The 23,829-nt window shown below is 46.6% G+C and overlaps 2 protein-coding genes and 1 non-coding gene across 3 annotated transcripts; 1 reads left to right on the forward strand and 2 right to left on the reverse strand.

Annotated features, from left to right (window-relative positions):
• Positions 1-876: 876 nt before the first annotated feature.
• Positions 877-2,435, reverse strand: LOC109731808 (putative GEM-like protein 8). Its single transcript, XM_020290984.4, has 2 exons — positions 1,857-2,435; positions 877-1,706 (listed from the first exon to the last, which is right to left on the reverse strand). The coding sequence occupies exons 1-2, from the start codon at positions 2,113-2,115 to the stop codon at positions 1,252-1,254; spliced, it is 714 nt and encodes a 237-aa protein (XP_020146573.1). The 5' UTR covers positions 2,116-2,435; the 3' UTR covers positions 877-1,251.
• Positions 2,436-8,226: 5,791 nt separating this feature from the next.
• On the forward strand, positions 8,227-8,299 carry TRNAA-UGC (transfer RNA alanine (anticodon UGC)). The gene has a single exon. It is a non-coding gene; the product is annotated as a tRNA-Ala (tRNA).
• Positions 8,300-22,265: 13,966 nt separating this feature from the next.
• On the reverse strand, positions 22,266-22,886 carry LOC109731807 (uncharacterized). The gene has a single exon (XM_020290983.4). The coding sequence runs from the start codon at positions 22,741-22,743 to the stop codon at positions 22,498-22,500; it is 246 nt and encodes an 81-aa protein (XP_020146572.1). The 5' UTR covers positions 22,744-22,886; the 3' UTR covers positions 22,266-22,497.
• Between the last annotated feature and the right edge of the window lie 943 nt (positions 22,887-23,829).

The following is a 23,829-nucleotide window of genomic DNA, read 5'->3' on the forward strand; positions in this document are numbered from 1 at the left end:
CGGCAGGTGAAAGCAAATTGTTGAGCCAAACATGGAAGGGAAATAACTGTAACAAAGGCAGATCCAAAAGCCACAAGTGCATATCCCTCCTCCTCCTTGGCCCCCAAACCAAAGATTGCCTGCCATTGGGCGCTTCGCAGCTAAGCTTAGAACACTGGGCCAACACTGCAGGTCCATGGACATGCACGGCCGGCCTTGGCAGAGTCAAGGGATCTCCAGTCTGACCCATTCATCCCTATCTGTGTATTACTGTTTAGTTTATTTCTCCTGCGAGTAAAATATGATTACTAGGTGGATAAGAATGGCAGAATACTTGGTACTGACGAGTGAAAACTGAAAGCTTAGTTTGCAAGTTAATCGATTGCGCAGGTCAGCGACGTTGTTGCACATTTTCTTTATGTATATCCTACCTAATGATGATTTTTCTCATGTCTTGTTGGCAAGGCTGGGCTGTTTATTTGTCAAAGCAATGCAGCAACCTGATTAATTCGGACTGGGTCTTGTTTGGAAGCAGAGGACTGAATTCAGTCTCTTTCAGTGAGTACGTGGTGGAGATTGTTGCGCAGATGCTACGTACTTGAACAGTTAGATATCGATATGTCATGAACACGTTCAGTGTCGGAATTCTTCAGACATCAACTGCAAGCAATAAATCACTACCATAACTACAGTATCCTCTCGATATCTTCTTAAATGTCAGAATTTGATGGAACTACAGGTGCTGTGTAATATTCAATATAAGACGTTTTTTGACATTGTTATGGGACAGAGGGAGTACTACTGATACTGATATTGGTGTCCTGCAGGCCAAGTTCAAGATGTCAGTGCAGTGCAAACAATCTCACATAACAGATAAGGGGTGAGATCACGGAATGATTTTGCAACTGACCATATGGAATGCCAGTTATCTATTATCTCAAATAGTTATACATGTTTTACTCTAGGAAAAAGAATGGATATCTGAAACTTGCTCACTGCACTGCACACATATGAATGAAGGCTATCATTTGCCGTTCCCACCAAACCATTCCTTTCCCAAGCTTGTTCACGAAGTTCATCTTCCCCAACCCCGAAAACATCCATCACCAGCCGCCATGCACTGGCATAACAACGACATGTTGTAGCACTTGTAACAACTTAACCTACACATACACAGATTCCTAGCACCATCTAAATAACGTACTACAGGCACAAAGCACAAGGCGTGTGCAGCGACGATCTCCGGCCGCCGGCCGCCGCCCGCGCGCGTTGTCATCGCCGCGCCTGCGCGATGGCCTGCTCCAGGTGCTGCAGCGACCTGTGGTAGCTGAGGAAGCCCATGAACCAGAACTCGAAGCCGTCGTTGGTGAGCACCTCGATGTAGCGCTGCTCCGGCTTGTGCTTGTTCTGGGTGGGCACGGCGCGCCTCACCTTGCGCAGCGGTATCGTCACCTTGTACGGCACGCGGAGCTTGGCGCCGTCGGGGGCGGCCACCGCCAGCGAGCGGTCGCTGCGGAAGGCGACGCGCTCCGTGGACACGAAGAGCATCCCGGCGATGGGCCCCGCCGTGGTGGACAGGTAGCACTGCGACGCCCTCACCAGCCGCTCGTTCTTGTCCACGGAGAACCACTGCCGGAACACCTTCTCGACGCCGCCGGCCTGGAGGATCCTGGCGCCCAGCGTGAGCTTCCCCTTGACCGTCTCCGACAGCTTTGGCCCCAGAGCCACTGCATACGTTGGGAACAAGGAAGAATTCAGTCTAACAATCCAAAGCCATACGATACGACCAAGAAGAAAGAAAATCAATTTTCTTTCTGATTAGTTGGCGTTCCGTGTTGAATTGTATACAGTAATAAACAAGAATAGACAAAACATACCGTGTTCTTTGATGCCCTGGGCGATCTTTCCCCTCTTCCTGCGAACTTGGCTCGTCTGCTCGCGATCGGTCACCGTGGAGCCGTTGGAATCGCCGTCGTTGTTGTTGATAGATTGGAAGGAACCGGAGACGAATCCGCCATGATCAGGAGGGGTGATCGTTGTCTCCTCCTCCGCGGGGAAGTCGGGCTCCTCTATGCCGTAGGCCGTGCTGTTGACCGGGATCCCAATCACATGGTCCTGATTCGTTGCCCCCTCCATCGCTACCGATCGATCAACCCAGCTCGCAAGCAAGGAATCCCTCGCCCTTGCTCCAATCCGCTGCTCTGCTCCGTCTCCTGCTCTGCGTCGTCGGCGCGCCGAAAGCAATGTGCGGTGGTTGTTGTTGCTGGTAAGCTCAGGTCCAAATTGAGAAGGGGGAGAGCCTGTTTTATAGGCCGGCTTGGTGGCCACTCGACTCCCCCAGAACCGCCCGGCTGGCGGTCTATACTATACGAATAGAGTAGTATAGTAATTCCGCGAGCGAGCGCACTTTGGAATTGTGAATTGAGAATGGATGGAACAGTCCTCATCCCCTCATCATGATAAAAAGTAGGCTTGGCGCTAGAAAAAAGAGCTGGGTGGCTACCTAACTTTGCGAGGGCACGGGACCCGCCGCGCGCTGCTGCTTTTCGGTGTGTCATCCGTTTGTGTTTTAACGCACGGAGGGAGCCTTTTCTCCTCCGAAGAAAGTCTCCAACTCGTCCAGCCGGTTCAGCTTAAGTGCATATGCATTTTGTGCTGCACGCGCACAACATCGCACAATCCGCACGCATTGCAAGACGATGCGCATTCCATCGTCGGTTCGGTGTCTGCCGGGGTTCACGAGATTGCGCCAAATGGCCGATCCCAGCACAGTGGCCGGCAAGCCGATTGGCGGTACCCGTTTTTGCACGCAAACAGAATACTACAAACCTGCAAGCACAGTCAGCCAGTGGCATTGACAGAGAAAGGAATCCACGGAGACGCAGACAGAAGAACCTATACCTACAAGGCTACAACAAACGTCGATGGCCTGAATGAGTCAGACGGGGGCACACCTAGATCCGCATCAGATCAAAATCATGGCTCCCCAAAGGCCGTGACCGGAAAGCACGGGGGCGGGCGAGTGGACGACGACGCCTTTGACGAGGCCGACGGGGTCGTCCCTACCGGCGCCACCAAGGGCCGTTAACTAACCGCCATGGCCTACGCTGCATACACACAGACACAGGGCAGGCAAAGCTGGAAGCGTCACGAGTTCGGCCGCACCGTCCCTCTCCTCCTCATGCTGCTTTCGCCTTTGCTTCGCTATGGCTATGGCCACGGAGGCCCCGGTCACTAGCTGCTCCCCGTAGCTTCGCCAGCGCCGCGTCCGACTACGCGCCGAGTCACCACCCGCACCGCGCATTCGCGGTTGTTTTTCTGCGTGTCGGACAGCGCCGCTGGTTCGTTGGCTCCTAATCCGCTGCAGCGAATCGACTGGTAATTGCTGGTTGGTTTTTACTTTCACGTCCTCCTTTTGTTTATTTTTCCTTTTCCAAAGGGTGCTGTCACTTCTTCGTTTCCTTGCTCGGTTGGGTAAACATCCATGTTCGTGCAACCTGTGCACGTATTCCTAGATACGTGAATTGGGATATATTTTTTCTTGTCTTCGTGAATGGAGTAATTATTAAGATTTTTTTGCTCCTGAATGGAGTGTGGGCTCCAAAGCAAAGTATTAGAGCATCTGCATTTCCACATAAGGGCCTCTTTTGGTTTAACTTTTTTTTGAACCATTATTAAAGAGTTTAACTTTTTTGCATAGCTTTTTGATTCATATGATTGAATCTTAGAGGAACTCTAGCAGAGCCATCATATCAGACTGACCGGCATAATAACTGTCGATATGTCGGTTTTGCCCAAAATGTCAATCTAGCTGGGCTGCCATAATTTATGAAGTGCGCTCCATATCGAGCCCACGAGCCTCCCCATTCCCGCCACATCCCCCCGGGGGCATGTTTTTCCTGCCCACCGCCCACAGCTATAAAATGGTTGTCGCCATGTCTGAATAACTGACCTCCACCCTCAACAGGTTAGCATCCACTCCACTCCCGTCGCCATGTCATTTCTCATCGACCGGACTAGGTGTCGCTCTCGGAGGATGAGGAGCAGAGGGACAAGGAGGAGGCCGCCTTCATCGCCGAGGAGGAGGACGAGGAGGATCGCCGTTATGCGCTGGAGGTTGCACATGAGATCATCCCCTCAATGGGCGCCCGAATTGGAATCCGAAAACACACTCCATTCAGTGGGATATCCAGCAAGGCTACGTGCAGATCCCGTATGAGAAGGATATAAGAGAGATCGCCACATAGCTCATATCAGCCACCATGTGCTCCCCGTCTTCTCACTGTTAAGGAGGCTTGGAATGAGTGCTACGCATCAATCGCCTGTCCGGGAAATCTCCAAGCACACCGGTGCTGGGCAGGAGTTATAGGCTGAGAGGGACCGTGAAGTGTGGCTCCATTATGAGGAGAAACAAGTGTGTTTGACGGCGGAGAGGCGGCGCATCAGATGGCGCGCATTTGACATGAAGGTGGTGTCATTCACTGAGACGAATCATGCCATGTCGAACCTTGCCCCCATTGAAAATGATGCCCCCTACCTCAATGAAGATGTGGTCGGCGGTCCGTTTGCCTGGATGATGAGTGAACTCGCCGCATATGCATGTGCCCTTCTGCCGTGGTGGTGGGAGCAACTAATGCTTCTCCCAAGCCGTAAAAAGTGATTAGTTTAGTTTAAAAAATGTCAATAATCGACTGTTCTACCCCTATGTAACCACTTTGTAATGCAACTTTATCTCAAATTAGTGTTTTAGTCCTTTAAATTGAGTATTTTAATTATGTTCGATGTACTAGTGTTTTAACTCCTCAAAAGGATGAATTTTTGAGGAGTTATACTCCCTCTGGTCCTTTTTACTCTGCATATAAGAATTGTCTGAAGTCAAACTTCATAAAGTTTGATCGTATTTACATGAAAAAATATTAACATCTACAATGCTAAATTTATACAATACGAAAAGTAGAGTCATGACGCATCTAATGTTGTTGATTTCACATTTTGAATGTCGGTATTTTTTTTTATAAACTTGGTCAAAGTTTACGATGTTTGATTTCAGATAAATCTTATATGCGGACTAAAAAGGACCGGACGGAGTAGGTGTTTAGGAGGGGAGTTAGAGATTCCCTTAGAACATCTAATTAATATAATCCGGTGTGTTGGAGTTACAGTCACCAGTGGTCCTGGATTATTTTAGTTACTATGCATACTTGTGCTATTGCGTGTTGCGTAGGAAGAATGTTAGGACAGTTTGGCCGTTGAAGCTTCGAAAGGGTCAACGTGACCAACCAGCTGGACAGTGTTCGATATGCCCCCCGGCCGTAACCCCGTTCCGACCGTCCGGTATGATGTTGGCTGCAAGCTGGACGAAATTGGAAAGGAGTCGAAGAATCTAGCGTGAAAGGTTAGCAAAACACTCCATCGTCCCTTGCTCCATCAACCAACTATACAAGGAAGGAATCACACAGAAAGGGGATAAACCAACGGACGGACAGCTTGGTCCTCCTGCTGTACTGAAAGATACCACGCCGCACTACTGTTGACAGTAACCGGCTTGGTCGTGAAAGGTACATCGGCGGCTGGAAGACCGCAGAATCTGGACTACATTTCAGCATGTTACTAAAATGCATGAGAGATTCAAGTCAACAGAGAAAATAAGCTAGCATGCATGGAACCTAGGCATGCCCTGAACACAATTTTTCCTGATAATAATAGGCTTCTCTGCAATCATTTCCTGAGCATTAGTATGTTTTAGTCTGTTATCGTTGTATTCCCAGTAGCACGAAGTTTAACACTATGAGGCTGGCACTATCAGTATAAAGTGGCTGGCTTGCTTATCAGCCGCCAGCAGTGGTTATCTAGGAAGCAGTGTGTGACCCGATGGGCCATGGGAGCCCCCAGCAGCACCAACACTGACAATCCTTTGCCACTGTTGTTTCCTTAATCAGGAGGGGCAAGCAATTGCCAAAAAGCACGATCGCTTCAACCCCTACTGGTCGGCCTAGCAGCTTAGCTTTCCCAAACGCTTGTGCATGCAGATCGATCGATCAGTCTAAAGAAATCAGGATGGAAGCAGCAGCTCCTCGAATTGACCTCCACTGACTCCCCACGGCTGCAGTCTGATGGCAAAAGGGGCGTCTCCATGTTGTAAAGAAAAGGGATCGCCCAAAGCGCGGCACAAAGCATGGAGATACGATCGATCGATCGATCGTAGATTACATTACAGGTCGATGGATCCATCGAGCCATCATGCATTCATGCGTGCGTGCGCGGGGGCTCCACCGCGGCCCGGGCCGCGGATAAGGACGGGTTATCATTTCATGTATGTAATGCTTGCGATTAGAGTATGCGTGTGGCCTTTTTCGTTGGTTAGGGTTTGTGCGTTCCAGTGGAAAGCAAAGCATCGCTGCTGATAAACAAGTAGCCAACGCGAAAAGGCTCTCGTAATTGCGTCCCCGACAGTGCATGGTGGGCTTAGGTCCCCGGCTTAGTTAGCCGTTGCCGTTTTCGTGTCACTGCCGACTCAGCTCATGAGCTGAAACCGCCTCGCTTTGTGCGTGGACGTACCTAGACGGCCTTGTTTTTGCCCATGCCTCGTCCTCATGGCATGGGACGCACCAACTGCGGCGCTGATGGGTTGGGTTTAGGGTCTAAGATATTTCTTTGCTGTTTGTTATGCTAAGCAAACTGTGTCGGGAGCTGGGACCAGGAACGGCCGTTCCAGCAGTCTTGGCTTTTCAGCGTCTGAGGTCTGACTCCGAGCTATATATCTAGGGAGCGTTCGAAATCCCTCCACTGCAGAGTCAGCTCGCGGAGCCGGCGGAGCTGCAGGCTGAAAAAGTGGAGCTGGAAAATACGCGCTCCACAGATCCGCGGAGCTGGCAGAAGGCCGAACAAGCCCCTAATGTGAGGATGTCCCCGGAGATGCGGTGTCTGTATGGCTAGGTATCTGTTTGTTGGTAGTAGCATGAGTGCATTTTTTTTTCCGGTAGCGAAAAGACTAAACTGCCTGTATCCTTGGAGGGGCGTCCTTTTTTTTTTTGAACCGGGCCTTAACCCCTTTCCATTATAAGCATAACGAAAATACATAGTTCAGTAACCAAAGACCCAAAAGCTACACTCAACATAAGGAAGCTAGAAAGGGGTAAGGCGAGTTCAAGGCACCACTGGGAAACCCACCATGAGCACTCGTCATCGAGCAGCTCATTGCGGGGCGAAAACCCAGTGGCACCTATGATCACACAAACCTCTAGGACCTAAACGAAAGGTAGTCTCCAAAAGGAACCCAAACAGTATAATACCACCATGCCCACAGGCTCACAGACGAGCAAACAGAGCACTCGCGCGGGAGTGAGGTAACCTATCCTGACAGAAGAAAGCTCGAATCCTCGAATTGATGGAGGTGGGTCAGTTCGTCGCTGATTTGGTTGGAGCCGCGCAGATTCTCATCATCGTCGAAGCACTAGACCTGAGCATCTTGGCTCCGCGCTCCATGGCCTCCCGATCATCATCAGCCATCAAACCTGCCCAGTACGTCAAAAAACCACAAGCAGCATACACCACATTAAAAGGGCTTTTGAGATCTTTGCGTTCAAAAGTAGCCTGGTTACGACTGTCCAGATCGCCCAACAAACTGCTGCCAAATCAGAGGTGTAAAATTTAGCTCCATCAGGAAGGAAAATGTAACACCAGGAGAAGTACTGCCAGATGTTGTTCGGACAGAGAGACGTGCCCAACACACACCCGACCGTCTATCAAACCACCCGAGCAACAGGGCAGGTAAAGAAAAGGTATTGTGAAGTTTCCACATTATTGCAAAACGAGCATTTAGGATTGCCTGCCTAGTTACGCTTTCTCATGACATCTCTCGTGAGAACCGCGTCTTGGAACACTTGCGAAGCACAAATTCTACTGAGATTCTTGCTGGCTTTGTACATTCCAACTTCCGACTAGGAATAGGATCCTACCGAAATTTTAGGAGCCGCTTTGCTCTTTCATACTCCGGAGTTGACCGAAGTGACCAATCTTCCAAGTAGTCAAGTTCTGTTTTGAAATGTGCATGGCACCCGATTCTGCCACTGGACCTTGAGGTGCGCCCGATACTGCACTCCAACTCTGAGCTCACCAGGAAGAATTCGAAAACTAGCCTGTTCTGCTATTATTCAGCATATATTTGTTGTGAAATCAACTAGGGCAAACTGTCTGACAGTATCTGTTTTCTGTTTAGAAAATGTAGTTTTTTATTTAAGCACAACCGGGGATGTAGCTCAAATGGTAGAGCGCTCGCTTTGCATGCGAGAGGCACGGGGTTCGATCCCCCGCATCTCCATTTTTTGTCTCTATTTTTGCACTTTCTCAGAGGTATAGTCTTTTTTTAGGGGTTCTCAGAGGTATAGTCGTCTCGTTCGTTTCTGGATTTTGTTTTCATCTCTTTCGTTTCAGGTTTACAAATTTGCATTGGAAGCCCAGTGTGGATCATATTCGCTCCCTCTCTTTTCTTGTGGTCCATCTTTAACTACGCAAGAGCTTTACCTTCAAAGCCCAATATGGACAATATTCGGGAGCTCCTATTTAGCGCTTCAGGCTCCACGGAAGTTCACCTTCGCCCACGCGCCGGCGCTGGTGGGACAGCCCATGTACACCATCAGATTCGACAAAAAAAAGAGAAAAAATAAACAAAAAAATCATGAATTCAGAAAAGTTCATACATTTTGAAAAAAAAAATGAATTTGAAAAATAAAGTTGATCAATTTTAAAAAAAGTTCATTAAATTTGAAAAAGTTCACCGCTTTTGAAAAACAATTCATTGATTTTGAAAAAAAATCATCAAATTTGCAGAAAGTTCATCCATTTAAAAAAAAATCATCGAATTTACCAGAACTTTCTATAAAATTCTTCGATTTTAAAGAAAAAAGAAAAGGAAATAAGAAGAAAAGAGAGTAGTTGTCACAACAAGTGTTGTGGTCGGGTTGTTAGTGCAGTTTATTGGGGACAAGAGATCCCTGGTTCGACTCTCCACATGCGCGTTAGCTTTTTCTCTTTAGATAGAAAAGATAAAAAATAGTTAAACGGGTCGCAAAATGAATGCACAGTACAGGTGCTTGAAGCGCCAAATAGGAAGCGCCATCATATTAGGCCAAGTCTGCTGTTTCCATCTTTTTTTAGACAAATGGGTCGAGATTGCTCACCGGCATGCCACCCGGTAGGGTCTGCTGTTTCCTTTACTGCACGGCCCATATCAGAAATTAGGATGACCTCTCATTCGTATCCTTATCCTCCTCTCCATCATTACTTCATGCATGTATGGTAGCCCCTCCTGTTTTAAATACAAAGGTGACCATAAAAAATACAATTTGCATCTATAAAAAGACATCGTCTCTTTTCTAAAAAATTGAGTGCATTTTTGCCTCATGTCGATGATGCTTAGCAATTCAAACATTGCATGCAACCATAGAAAAGAAGCACCACATGAATTTGTTTAATTAGTCCGAGTAAATAGCATCAAACTACCACTTTTCGTGCTAGGGTTCGAAAAAACCACCACTTTTTTGTTTGTGACTGATACCTACCACTTTTCTCGTCGGCTATCTCAAAAAACTCAAATCGCCCGTTGCTAGCTTTTTGAACCGTTTTCTGACGGTCCGGGCCCGCCTGTCAGGCCACGTCAGCGCCGCGCGTGACGGCGAGGCCGTTAACGGCCGTTACTCGGACCGACCGGTGCGGTCGGACCGCACCCGCTCGCTCGCTGCCTTTCTCTCTTTGTCGGCAGCATCTCTCTCTCGCTCCTCCTTTCCCCCGTGCTCTCTGTCTCCCCCGACGATGGCGGCGGCGAAGAAGAAGGACGACGGCGAGCCTGGGGCGACAGCCAGCGGCGAGGGCGGTGCTCACTCCAAGGTCAACAAGTGGCTAGGCAGCGCAAGTTTCCCGACCCAGCGCTCGTCTGGGCCACCGACGCAGGAGGTCCAGATCTCGTCGGCGTTCCACGCGGCCAGGGTAGTGGCCAAATGCATCCACGCGGATCCAGAAGGCGGGCACCAGTGGGCCTCCTCACTTGGTGGCGTGGAGTAAGTTATGAATTGTTTTAATTATTTTTCTTAGTTTATTTATGAACTAGGGTTAGGATTTGTTTCTTATATTGTTAATGAATTAGTTTCTTTGGTATATTATTATGTATACATTGTAAGCAATATATGAATTAGGGTTTAGGTTTGGATGATATGTTGTGCAAGTGAAACTGTTGCATACTTTTTAACTTGAAAATCTAAAGAAATTTGAATGTGTTGTTTCTTTTTTTGCATAGTTTGGATGATGAAGTATGGGAATTGAGGCTGCATTTTCAGGGTAGAGACAACATGGAAAGGAAGTTTTCCTTATCAGAAATGAATTACCTGTTATTGTTAGCACTTATTGAACTTGAGGGCTATGGGTTGGATGCCTATCTGTCATATGTTAAGGATGAGGGTAAGGGGCTGGAGGGGATTGAGGTTTTGGACAGTGATGAGAAGGTGGAGGAGATGCTAGATTTGTTTGCTGAGAAGAAAGTATTGAACATAACAGTGAGAGAGGCTAGTGACCCAAATCCAGCAGATGCAAACATGGACCACACCTTGCTTGAAGAGCATATTCCAATGAGTCAAGTTGGTGATCCCATTGTTTATAGTGTTTCCCAAGAAGGTGTCCTTTTCCCTGTCTCAAATTCTTCACAGCCTCCAGTTGTGCCTGTTGATCCATATTTTAACACACAGCAGAGCTGTAATTTCAACAAGGGAAAAGAGGCAGTGGAAATTGAAGGCATTGAAGCAGAAGATCAAGATGAAGATGAGTTGGACAAATCCTCTTCAGATTTTGAGTTTTTCAGGGGTCATTACAGAGGGAAGAAAATTTCATACAAGTCTTGGGCTAGGGGAGAAGATGAAGGTGGTGAAGGAACAAGTCAGCACTACAGGGAAGAGGAAAAGATGGCTGAGCATTATTTTGGGGCTGCTTCTGAACCCTCAGAGTTTTGGCAGGAGCCAAATGGTTCTGAAGAAGATGATGAAGAAGAAGCTTCAGATCATGTGAAACCTGTGGCACGGAAGATACCTGTGAGGAAACAAGGCCCAACAAGCAGATCACATAGTGAGCCAGATCACATAAAGTTTGAAGATTTCATGCCAGAAGCTGATGAGTTCTGCTTTCCAGGTGATGAAGGCATTTCTGATGAAGAAGATGATGCACCTAGGTTGCCTTGTGGCAGGAAGAGAAAATTGAAGAAGAAGGAGAGAATATGGTATGATTCCTCTAGGCCTGATGCACATGAACAATTTAGGATTCATTTGTGCTTTCTGAATGTGGTAGAGTTCAGAGAAGCATTGAGAAACTACCATGTTAGGACACTTATGAACTTTGAGTACCATAGGAATGATCCAAGTAGGATCATAGCCTGGTGCTCAGATAGAAAGCATGGTTGTGAGTTTTATATTACTGCTTCTAAGATTGCCCATGAGTCAACCTTTAGCATCAAGAAGACGAATCTTGATCACACCTCTGGAGTAAGTGGAGAGAACACAAAGGTTACCATGAAGTGGGTTGCAAAGGCTCTTGAGGATACTGTAAGATCCAATCCCGGTGCAGGTGTTGAGACTATACTGAGTTATACAAAAAAGAAATTTGGAGTACATGTTCCAAAAAGTTTGGCCTACAGGGCAAGGAGGAAAGCAGTTGATGTTGTGCAAGGGGATCACAAGACACAATACTACAGGTTAAGAGACTACCTGCAGTGTGTTTTGGACACAAACCCTAGTAGTAGGTGTGTTGTGACAACAAAGGAATTTGAACTCCACCCAGCACCTACCCCAAGGTTTCATTACATGTTTTACTGTCTGTTTGCTTGTAAGGAGGGGTTCCTAAATGGTTGCAGGCCTTTCATAGGTAAATCTAGTCTGTAGTGCTTAAATAGGGATTGCATTACATGTTGCTGCTTACTAATGGCTTAAAATGCAGGTCTTGATGGATGCTTCATCAAACTAAGCACTAGGCAGCAAATCCTGGCAGCAACAGGGAGGGATGGCAACAACAACATCTTCCCTATTGCATTTGGTGTTGTTGACAAGGAGGAGACAGATAGTTGGACTTGGTTTGTTACACAGTTAAGGACAGTAATTGGTAGTGGCAACAAGTTTGGGCCCTACACAATTATGTCAGACAGGCAAAAGGTACAACTACTCTTCATGATTTAACTGTTTTTCCTTTCACTATGTACTGCTTTTCCTTGCACTATGTAATGCTTTCTCTACTTACTTCACTAGTTATTAATACAAAATCAATGAATAGGGTCTGCTCAATGCAATAGAGGATGTATTTCCTGATTCCCCTCAAAGATTTTGTTTAAGACACATATATGCCAACTTCCAATCAGCTGGGTTTAGAGGGGATGAATTGAAAAAACATCTAGACCAGGCTGCATATTCTTTCACTAAGCATGGGCATGATCTGGGCATGGAAGCATTGAAGAAAGAGAGTGAGGAGGCATGGAAGTGGTTGTCCAACATACCAGTCCATACTTGGGCCAGGCATAGAATGGATACTATATGCAAGACAGACCTTGTTGTAAACAATCTTAGTGAAGTTTTCAACAGGATGATTCTGGATGTTAGGAACAAGCCCATAAGGACAATGCTTGAAGGAATTAGGAGAAAACTCATGATCAAGTTTCAGAAGATTAGGGAGAAGACAGAGACATGTAGGTGGGATATCACACCCACTTACTCTGAGATATTGGAGGAGGCCAAGAAGTGGGCAAAATATTGTGATGCATATATGGCTGGACCAGGCATTTGGCAAGTTACAAGTAGTTTAGAAAAGACCTACTGTGTAAACCTAAACAACTACACTTGTGACTGCAGGAGGTGGGATATGACAGCTGTTCCATGTAGTCATGCTATAGCAGCAATGCAGAAGGTGAAGCTACACCCTGAAGATTTTGTCCATGGGTTCTTCAAGAAGCTCCTCTACTGTGAAACCTACAAGCATATTATATACCCTGTTCCAGGCCCTGATTGTTGGCCACACACCATGGGGGATGACATATCTCCTCCAGTATTCAAAGAAAAGAAGGGTAAAAAGCAGACAGCTAGGAGGAAAGGACATTTTGAGGTGCCTGCCAAGAAGGATACATTAAGAATTGGGACAGTGACTTGTAGCAATTGCAATAAGCAAGGTCACAGATATACCACATGTGGTGTTCCACTGAAACCCAAACTGCAGATGAGAAAGAATAATCACCAGGTATGCTTATTGATAAAGAAATTTCTGTTTCATAGGCTAGGTGGTTTAATTCTAATTTGCTTCGTTAAATGTGCAGGAGAATAGGTCAGACTACTCTTCATCTACCAGAGCTACTACAGGTGTGGTTGCACCACCACCACCATCAGCACCAGCCATAGCTAGGAAGAGGCCTGCAACAGCCACAGCTACTCCAGGACCAGCAAAGAGGAACAAGGCAGCTGCTTCTGCTACTCCAGCACCTGCCACATCAGCACCTGCCAAGAAGACCAAAGCAACCAAGAAGACAAGGGCTCCTAGCACATCTTCACCAGCCAAGAACACAAGGTCATCCATTGCCTCTCTAGCAAAGAACACCAGAGCATCAACAGCTAGCAGAGGAGGGGGGTACACTGGTTTCAATGCTCCAAGGCAAGCTGCTCACTCTGAGATGGAGATTGGGTCCAAGAGGGTTAGGAAGCCAACTGGAAAGTGGAAGGCATATTTCACTGCTAGTGGTAACTATTGAGTGCTGGAAAGTTGTCTTGTATGCACTGTATGAGTGCTGAAACCTAAGTGTTTGCTTGCTGAAACCTATGTATTTGTTTGCTGAAACTTGAGTGTTTGCTTCCTAAAACCTATGTATTTGCTTCCTGAAAACTGAGTATTTGGTTCCTGAAACCTATGTATTTGCTTGCATTATGAAACCTGATTGATAGAAACATTCGTTCAAAAAATCAAACATTCTTTCAAATAATCAAACATTCATAGATTCCACCATGCAAACATTCTTTCATACAAAGAGTTGTACAGAAAGTGGAAGGGATACATAGCTCATACTATTATTCATAATTAAAATAACTACTAACAACTCTCAATCGTAACGACCGAAGAAACGGCACCACTTTGCTCTAGTAGAAGGGTGAGGAGCGATTACTGCCTGTGCCCTAGCCCACCTGATGATCTTCCTTGAGCTCTTGCGCCTGCCGCCAGGGACAAGAACTGTGAACTCATCTGAGTTGCACTTCTCCAATATCTTCTCTGCCAGCCTCCTCTTGAACTCCAGCTCCCACTCTAGCTCCCAAGCTGATGGCATGGGCACCGCAGGGCGAGCCCTTTGCCTCCTCACATCCACTGCATGCACTGCCTCATCTTCCTCATTTGTCACCTCCCCAAGCTCTAGATCCATCTAGGGTTTCTAGAGGTGGGGTGTGGCGGCTGTGTTCTGGAGGGAGGAGGGTGGGTGGAGTAGGCTATTTATGAGCAGTGGAGGTTGGGTGGAGTAGGCCTAGGTTTGTAAATATAACTGGGCCACAAAGCCCAGGTACAAAGCACTAATAAACATAACTACCTTTTAAACATAAAAAAACACATAGCATAGTCCAGCAGTGCTTATCACTGACTCCATAACATAGCATAAGAGGTTCAAATACAGGCAGAACATTCATTACAACTTAGTTCATAACTTAGCATTAAAGGTTCTAGCAGCATAAACTACAGTACTTAACATTGGCATCGACATAGACTAGATTAGCTTCACATTCCCCAAAATGTACACCCCATATCTTCACATCAGATTGTTAGGCCACATACTTATAAAGGCCTTGGATGTACTTCACCATCTGCAGAACACACTTCATGAATCAAGGATGGCCTTGATTTTCTCAAGTTTCTCCTTGCTTGCATGCCCATCATTCAGCAGCTCAATCACCACATGCTCAAGCTTGGCCTTCTCTATCTTAAGCAAATCTATCTCCTGTTCAACCTCCTTCTTTGCCTTCCTGGCATTCTTGATAATGTCAGCTTGACTCTGTAAAATGCACCTTTGTTCCTTGGCAAGTTTGAGCTTCTCCATCTGAACCTCCAACCTAGCACTCTCTTCTACCTCTTTCTTCTTCTTCTCAAATTCTTCCTCCTCAACTGCCTTCTGGTAATCCATGTGGTCTACCCTACCATCCTGCCAATCAAACATCTTGGACAAGCTTTGTGTACTCAATGCACAGCTTGTCATTTTCAGTCTTAAGCTTGGCCAAATGCTTCTCATACTTCTGCTTATCAACTACCCTGCCACAATTCTGTTCATGGTACATGTCCCACAGCCTGGACAAGCAATTCTGAAGAATTGGATGCCAGGGCTTGTCAACCCACTCAGTAACACCACAGTTAACACCTTCACTCTGCATTTGGAAATTGAAATATACATCACTAAGTGCACTCAATTTCATAACAACAAATCATATCAGACTAAGAAACTAAAGGTGAGGCTTAAGTAAACTGAATATGTTGTTTAATATAACTCAAACTATAACTGAAACCCAACCTGCTTGTACAAGTACATTCACAGATATATGCTTCCTATACATAAGCATTTTTGATAGTAACCATATCCCTCAATACCTTAATACAAGGCATATTGCAGTTCATCCTAAATAATACAGTGTAGGTTCAGAAGAGCAACTTGTCAACATAATACTGTGTGGGTTCAGAACAGCAACTTTTCATCCTTGTAAATACATGTGTGGGTTCAGAAGAAAATGATTCCAATTAAGGTACTATACCTGCTGCACTGGACAACCATAGAAACGCCTTCCAGTTAAGGTTCCTTCAAATGCCACACACTTAATTGGCCTCATGTGGTGCATCATGCAGGTGGGTTCAGAAAGCTCTAGCTGGCCACAGAAAAGAGACTCCACGGTGGTGTCAGGGGTCTCCTGCATGAACACATCAACAAAATCACCTTAGCTCACAAAACCAGACATAGATCACAAATTAATTCCCCAATCCAGCAAGAACCCTAACCCTAACCCTAGTTTTCAAGCATACATAAACATAGCTCAAACAGCAACCATAACCCTGCCTACTAAATAATAGTAACCAAAGCTTACCCTAGCTCACCAAGATGAACACTAACCTAATCTAGCTCCTAGATGAACCCTAACCCTAGCTTAGCAGATCGAAAAACTTACCCAAAGAGCCATGTCCATGCTTGTGATGTCGCACTCATCCTCTGAGCTCGTATCCCCGTCATTCCAGGAAGGCATGGCGGCGGTGGAGCTTCCAGAGCGCAATTCGCCGCCGGCGTCGAAGAGCAGGGAGGAGAGGAGCGAGAGAGTGAGAGTGAGAGCAGAGATGTGTGCGGGCAGGGGAGCAGAGTGCGAGGGAGGGAGATGACTGAATGAGCGCACGAGCGGGTGAGGTCCGACCGCACCGGTCGGTCCGAGTAACGGCCGTTACCGGCCTCTCCGTCACGCGCGGCGATGACGTGGCCTGACAGGCGGGCCCGATCCGTCAGAAAACGGTTTAAAACGCTAGCAACGGGCGATTTGGGTTTTTTGAGACAGCCGACGAGAAAAGTGCTAGGTATCAGTCACAAACAAAAAGTGGTGGTTTTTTGGAACCCTAGCACGAAAAGTGGTAGTTTTATGCTATTTACTCAATTAGTCCTGAACATAAGAGATTTTTCACGACTCCGGAGGCACCCCAGCCGCCAGCAACCTCGGTTCCCTCCTTTCTCGATCCTCCTCGCCGTCGCCGGCAGCGGGCCACCTTACTTCGCTTGCGCCATCCCATCCCCTGACACTCCTCTCCCGATCTGGCCTGGCATCTAGTTTGTGATCTGTTTGCGCTACTGCTGCTCATCAATGATAGTTTGACCCGGCCGACGTGCGGTGGGAACTCCATATGAGGCATAGCTCCTCCGTGATGAAGGGTTCTACCCGTGCATGGCTTGGCTGCATGTCTGTGAGTCCATCTACCCCCTGTTTGGATCTGATGCAACGGATGTGATTTGTGTGGATCCTTCTACGGGCTTGGTTCCTGGCTAGTCCTTTGCCTTGGGCCTGCTATTGCTGGTAGTCGAGCTATGGAAGCCATGTAGCGGATCAGCGACATACGGCCTAGGTCGGCGCCCAGATTGCGGTGGCCACAGAAAATTCTTCATGAGGGTTCGCCTCTCGAGATCTCGTGGCTACTGCGGGCGGCTCGTACCGATGGTGTGGGGTGCAGTCGGAAGGCTTCTTTGTGAGTTTTGGCTGATCTCACTTCGGCCAGTTTGCCTTCGGCGATGAAAGGAAATCTATGGACAATGGCTTGACGCAATGGATATGGTTGTGCAACGTCGGCGGTGGATTTCTAACCCAGTGCATGTAGTTGCCGGGATCGCGGAAAAGTGGCGGCGACAACACATAATTGACTTCGACTTGGTGGTGCTTCCCGAGCACCCGGTCTTGAGCTCCGGGGTGAAAATCCTAGATTGACCCGAGGTTATACCAGGCAATGATACCTTGTTGAAGGCATTGCTCGGATGTGCTCTGGACTCGTTCTTCAGGGTGAAAACCTAGATTCTGACATTTGGTTGTTGAATCCGGCAACGACGACGCTTGACCGTCATTCCTTCCTGAAGGTGTTGCTGTTGAAGAACCTCGTTGTCCTTGTGGTGTCAAGACATGGTTGGTGCGGAAATGGTCGTTGTTGTAGTTTGTCGATCGTTGTTTTGATCGCTTTGGAGGGGTTTTTTTAATCTCGCTTAAGCATAGCTTTGGTCTTGTATGACTTTGCTATTTGCTGGCATGTTTTTGTGTGTGTGTGCGTTCGTGTTGGCTGTGTGCATCCTAGCTATGCAGAGGCCGGGTTCGTGCTCATTATGTTTGTATTTACTTAATGCTTCATTTTGAGTTAATAAAATCCACCCTTTGTCGAAAAAAAGAGATTTTTCACGAATGTTCACTTGACCACTCGACCCATAAAAGAAATTAGGCATTCCAGACCAAACAAACAAATTGTGCAAATGCTAGGAATTGCCTATTTGACGCTTATAGCGCCCGACATAGGCTGATTGGTAGTTAGCACACACCCTCCCAGCAACATTCCTACGTAATGGGCCGTCCTATTCAGAGGTTTGCATTTAGGGTGCTTGAAGCTTCCACCAATCGGTTTTGTGAAGTTTCAGACTGGTTTTGTGAAGCTTCTAGAAGCTTTCAACCATTAGTTTCTCTTTTCCTTGTTTTTGGTATTCTGCTTGCTTTTTTATTTCTTTGTTTCATTTTCGGGAATTTTTTTAAAAACATCACAAACAATTTTCATCCTACCTCACTAGTGGTTTATAGGCCTCTAAGTATTTTATGCCAAATTTTGACCGTAGATTTAACTAACAAAATATTAATGCATGACATCAAAAATTGTATCTTTGGATTCATATTTGAACGTAGTTTTCGATAATATTATTTTTTCTATGTATAACTTATATTTATTAGTTAAAATCATGGTCAGAAAATTACCCTAAATACAAGGGGTCTAAGAAACTAGGACAGCGGTAGTATTTGTGAACTTTTTAAGAAAGGAGTAAATATTTTTAAAATTTGTAAACAATTTTCATATTCGTAAGCATTTTTCAGATCTGCAAATATTTTCCAGACTCGTGAACTTTTTCAAACGAATGCTAGATATTTGTTTCAAATCCAGAAACTTCTTTTACAAATTCATGATATTTTTTCAAACTAGGGAACATTTTACAAAATCATGATTGTTTTAAAAATTCTTGAAGCTTTTTTTAAATACACGAACATTTTCTCGTTCCACAATTATTATATAGAAAAAACTGAACCAACGTGCAAGCGCCAACTGAAAAAATTGTGCTAGCGAGCGAGTGAGTCTTTTGTGAGCCCTTAGAGAGTGATTATTAGATCGGGCCGTGTAGCCCCGCGCGAGAGCCATGTTACAATCTGGTGCAGAAGGCGTTGGGGAGGAGCTCTCCAAATGTTATGTCTTGCCCTTTGTGAGCCCTCAGAACGTGATACATAGCGCTCGCATGCAGGGTGGCCTGAGCGGGTCGGCCTAAAGGTTCTTCTCCCTGATCAAAGGTTCCATTGCCCTTTGTCGCACGTTCCCAGCCTTGTATTGCCGCAGTCCCGCAGCTTGTCCCCATTCTTCTTATATGTCTCCTTTAAGTTGGCAGGCTGTTGGATTTTGTTCTTGCCGCCAAACTTTTCTTTGCTCACATAGGTGTTTTTGTTCTTGGGTTTGTGGGGTTGGAATTTTTTCTTCTGTACCAAATTGGCACTAGAATCTCCTCATGAAAACGAGCAAGTGTGTCTTTTGCCCTCGCCGTTTCTTCCACATCAAGAGTGCCAATAAGATTGACAATAGTAAACTTCCACATCAACAGCAAAATTCCTCCACGAAGGTGGAAGCTTAGCAATGATGCCCCCGGCAATGAATTTGTCCGATAACATACGGAGCGGTCATCAGTCATCTTGTTGTCATGATAATGTTCCATGATATACAACTCACTTCCTGCGTCCACGACCCAAACTTTGCCTCGAGCGCATCCCACATATCCTTACCGACCATGATGGTCATGAATGGACCAACAATCTTGTCGTCGAGAACACTCAGAACAGCACCTCTGAAGAGGGTGTTTGTTTTCTGGAAAGCTTGCTCCTGCTCGGTAGTCCGCTATCCCTCTGGCTTGCCTTTAGAGGCGTGAAAACAGTTCATGATGGTAAGCCAAAGAACTACCCTAGCACGTCACCTCTTATAGTTCACACCCTTCAAACGGCACGGGCTTTTAGAGTTGCAATAAAACCAATAGGAGAAAATTGCCTACACATTTTAGGTTTTTGGATTGTTGAAAAAATAGGCATTTTTTCATTATGTTTAATCCAGAAAAATAATAGGTAAAACATGATCAACATGATAGAGAGAATAGTTGAGACATGAAACTGATTGTTTAAACTAGTCGTCCAATTCAGATCATAAGCAACAAGCAACATATCCAAGTCGATCATGATTAGCAGTAAACCAAATGCGAGCCCTAACAGGGAGAATAATAGGACATACGGGATAACAACAAAAGATGCAGACATGTCGTTCATCATGTCGGTGAAGAAGTCGTCGACATTGGGGAAGAAGTCGTCGTTGGGGAACTCGTCGTCAAGGATGTCGTCGTTCGCAGCCACGATGAACAAAAATTCAGCAGTCGTACGGAGGCACTCCCCAAAAACCTAGTCGCCCTCTCCTGTACCGGATCACAAGAGGCAGTGTCTCGGAGGCCTGATGTCTCACTCCCCGGTGCACGCCGGGAAGCGAGGTGGGAAAGAGATAGGCGACGCAATACTAGGTAATGGGACGAAGAGTTGTGTCTCTTGCCTGTAGAGGAGCGACCGCTTATATAGACTAGAAGAGCTGAAACCGACCCCCCATTAGTAGAAGAGAAACGGGGCAATAAACACCATTAAACTGATGCACTAAACATCATTAAGGAGAGAAGAAACGAGCGCACTAAAAGTCCCATGAAGTGTTTAATTTCTTCTTTCATTTATGGGTCAATCGTTTAAACTTCTTTCTTGATGACAGAAATAAAGCAGCGCATACATGTATTTGTCACACCACCTCGTTTGCATGACAGAAATAAAGCAGCGCATACATGTATTTGTCACACCACCTCATCATGCATGAACGGGCCACAGAAGCCTCTGGGATTTACCTTGAATTACTGAAAGAAAATATAAATCATTGTATGGGCTAGACCCAACAATTCCGACATTAAGCGACACATATCACTGCCCGAGAAATTCTTGGCTTTTCGGATATGTACCTCGTTGTGTGGATCGCAAAGGGAGACGGATACGCGAGCACATGATTCGTTTTATCTACCCAAGTGATTCATTGATGATCGAAAGCGTCGCCACACCACATGCACTCGCCGTGCCGTGCCGTGCCGTGATGCCTTCCGGGCATGGCTGAACAAGAACAAACAACGTTTGCTTTCATGATAATTTCATACGGAGCGGGACTAGTACCCAATACAGCAGCGCGTGAGTCTTTCCTTAAAACAGATTGCAGTTACTCCGAACTGTGAATTATGATAGTCTGATTACCATTGCCCACCAGATTAAGTACGGTGCTGGCTCCTGCTCCTCGCGTCACGAGAGCAGCTGACCGCGCCAGGATGGATGTGACGGGACAATACAGCCGGAACTGTAGGCACGCGGAGCAGCCAGCGTTTCTCACTGCCGCCCACGTCCGATCCTCCTCCTGCGATCTAGAGTACTTCCCGGCGATTTGTGACATCAGAAAGGCCCGAAGCTTACGGACGAACTTGATGGATCGGATAGGCTGATGGAAAAAGGCAGAGCAGGCTCTCACTTTCTCCTCCTGGAGTAACAACCAACCCCGACGTGCTGTCCTCCTTGCTACCCCGCTCCTTCCTTCTCCATGATGAAGAATCATGACTCTTCACTTGGTCCATATCGTCACCCTGCCAAGTGTGAACGACTCCTATATCTCTACCACTGCAAAAAGAAAGAAAAAACCTCTCGTGTGACAAGGCTTTGGTTCGTTTCACAATTCAGGCACCCGCAAGAGAAGGAAAAAGGATGAGGATTAAAAGCAACTCTAAACTTCTTCTTAATTAATGGATGAGGCAAATATTTTGCCTCCGTTTCGAAAAAAAAAAGATGAGGATTTCAGACCAACCATTGATCCGCCTCTCTTTCTTCTTTCTTTTTCGTCTCAACTCAGTAGCAGCGTTCCCACCATTTTCTTCCCGGCGCTGATGCCGAGATTGCCCGCTCTCCTTAAACAAGTTACAATCATCTGTTCACTAATGGCGACAAAACGAGTACGGGTAGCATTATTTTATGGCCTCTACACTAGACGACTAGTACGATGCACATGACGAAAGGATTCCTAAATGCATACTACGCGGTTGAGGCAGCCGAAGAAAAATGCTGATGCCCCTCCAGGAGCAACCACTGTCCACAACAGTCAACAGAGGTTGCAGTTGATCCTGAAGCTTAAGAGGAAATTGCAATATAATCCCAATTGCACCCTCGCCGAATCCAGCGAAAATAATTTCCCTGCTTTTCAAGCATCACTTTCCCGAACTGACACACCATGATAATGGGTAATGGAAACAGAATTCAAGTTGTACGCCGCCATACTATTCCTCGAGCTCATGACCTTTTCGGCGTTGTATCACTGATCAGTTGGGCACTTTTCACGCCATTCGAATTGCGCTGCATATGAACAGGCACCAGATGCGAAGAATAATCTCGCCTCTGCAAATCACGGCGTTACATTTGCGAAAGAGGTCGTAGACTACAGAGATTGCTCTTCCAGTTCACCCCGAGACATTGCAGCTCCTAATAAACTAACTAAATAAAGCACTAATTAAAGAAGCACACAGACAGAAGAACCCCGACCCCTAGGCCACCAGCTTCCATACGCAGCCCAGTCCCAAGGCCCACAACACAAATAGAGCACCTAGCGAGCGCGGCATCTGCTTCAGACTAGGACGAGGTCGGCGGCGCGGCGGCCGTCGTCGAAGTTGAGGGCGTAGCTGAGCGCGTCGTAGTGGAAGTTGAAGCGCTCCCGCCTGCCGCCGCCGCCGCCGCGCCACCTGCGCCGCTCCGACTGCAGCCGCCGGATCCCCGCGCGCAGGCGCCAGTACAGGCCCCGGACCAGCTTGCTGCTCCGCCCGCTTGCCACCGCCACCACCCCGGCCTCAACGGCCGCCACCACAGTCGCCATTCTCCTTGCGCGGGTACGGTGGGTGGGGGTACGCCCAGACTGCTGTAAGCTAGCTAGAGCGGCATGCTGTGTCTGCGAGCGCTCTCTTCTCCACTCTCTGTGCTGTGTTGTGAGCGGGCAGCGTGGACAGAGAGAGCGAGGATATGGTGTTGATGTGGGGCGGGGAAAGCGTATATAACGACCTCCCAAGTCCGAACCTTTTGCTCCGTTACGCCATCGCCTCTCTGGCTGAGCCTGCTGCTTCGGTTCATGTCGTGGGTCCAGTGTCCAGTGGTACCACCATGGTACCACTCCACTTCAGTAGCCAGTACTCTCTCCTTTTCGGTTTGTAGAGCTCAATTCAAAAATCTCATCAACCAAGATAGATAACGAGTGGTGGAATACTTTTTGTAGTTTACAAAAGCACCTAATTAATGCTCTTATTTTTCTTAAAAAATTATGTTTATCAATGCATTAATTGCAATGCATGCATGCATAAAGTACATGCATTGGTCAATTTTCTCTTAATACTTGCATGCAATGATTTAATGCACCTTGAAATCTGAACATGTGATGAAAAACAACTAAATTAAGCCTTATAAAATGGAAAAACTAAAATTTTGAGATAAGCATATAAACCGGAAAGAGGGAGTAGGTAGGTATAGGAATCACTAGCTACTGGTATGCGTTGGACGGTTGTCCTCCCGCTGATTTCTGAGAGGAATTTCAAACTTATTACTGACAGGCTACCTGCTTAAAACCTTAAATCTAGTAGGTCAAAAAATCCAATACAGTATAAACCGTACACTTGGAGCAGCAAATTAAGAGCTCGTTTACGGTGATTGGGGCGGTACTGGGAGTACTTTCAAGTACTTACCCCTTCGATTTTTATTAGCCGTCCGATCTGGTGGGGGATTAAAAATGAATTAACTTAATTAGTTTAATCAGAGAAGGGCATAATGGTCCAGGGTAAAAAAAAAATTCAACCAATCACGTCCACGACCAGAACCACGTCTAGATCTAGTAGCTCGGTCAAGTCCTCCTTCTCGCCACGACCAGAACCACGTCTAGATCTAGTAGCTCGGTCAAGTCCTCCTTCTCGTCCTC

The sequence above is a fragment of the Aegilops tauschii genome, chromosome 6, assembly GCF_002575655.3.
Source record: "Aegilops tauschii subsp. strangulata cultivar AL8/78 chromosome 6, Aet v6.0, whole genome shotgun sequence".
NCBI classification, from domain to species: domain Eukaryota; kingdom Viridiplantae; phylum Streptophyta; class Magnoliopsida; order Poales; family Poaceae; genus Aegilops; species Aegilops tauschii.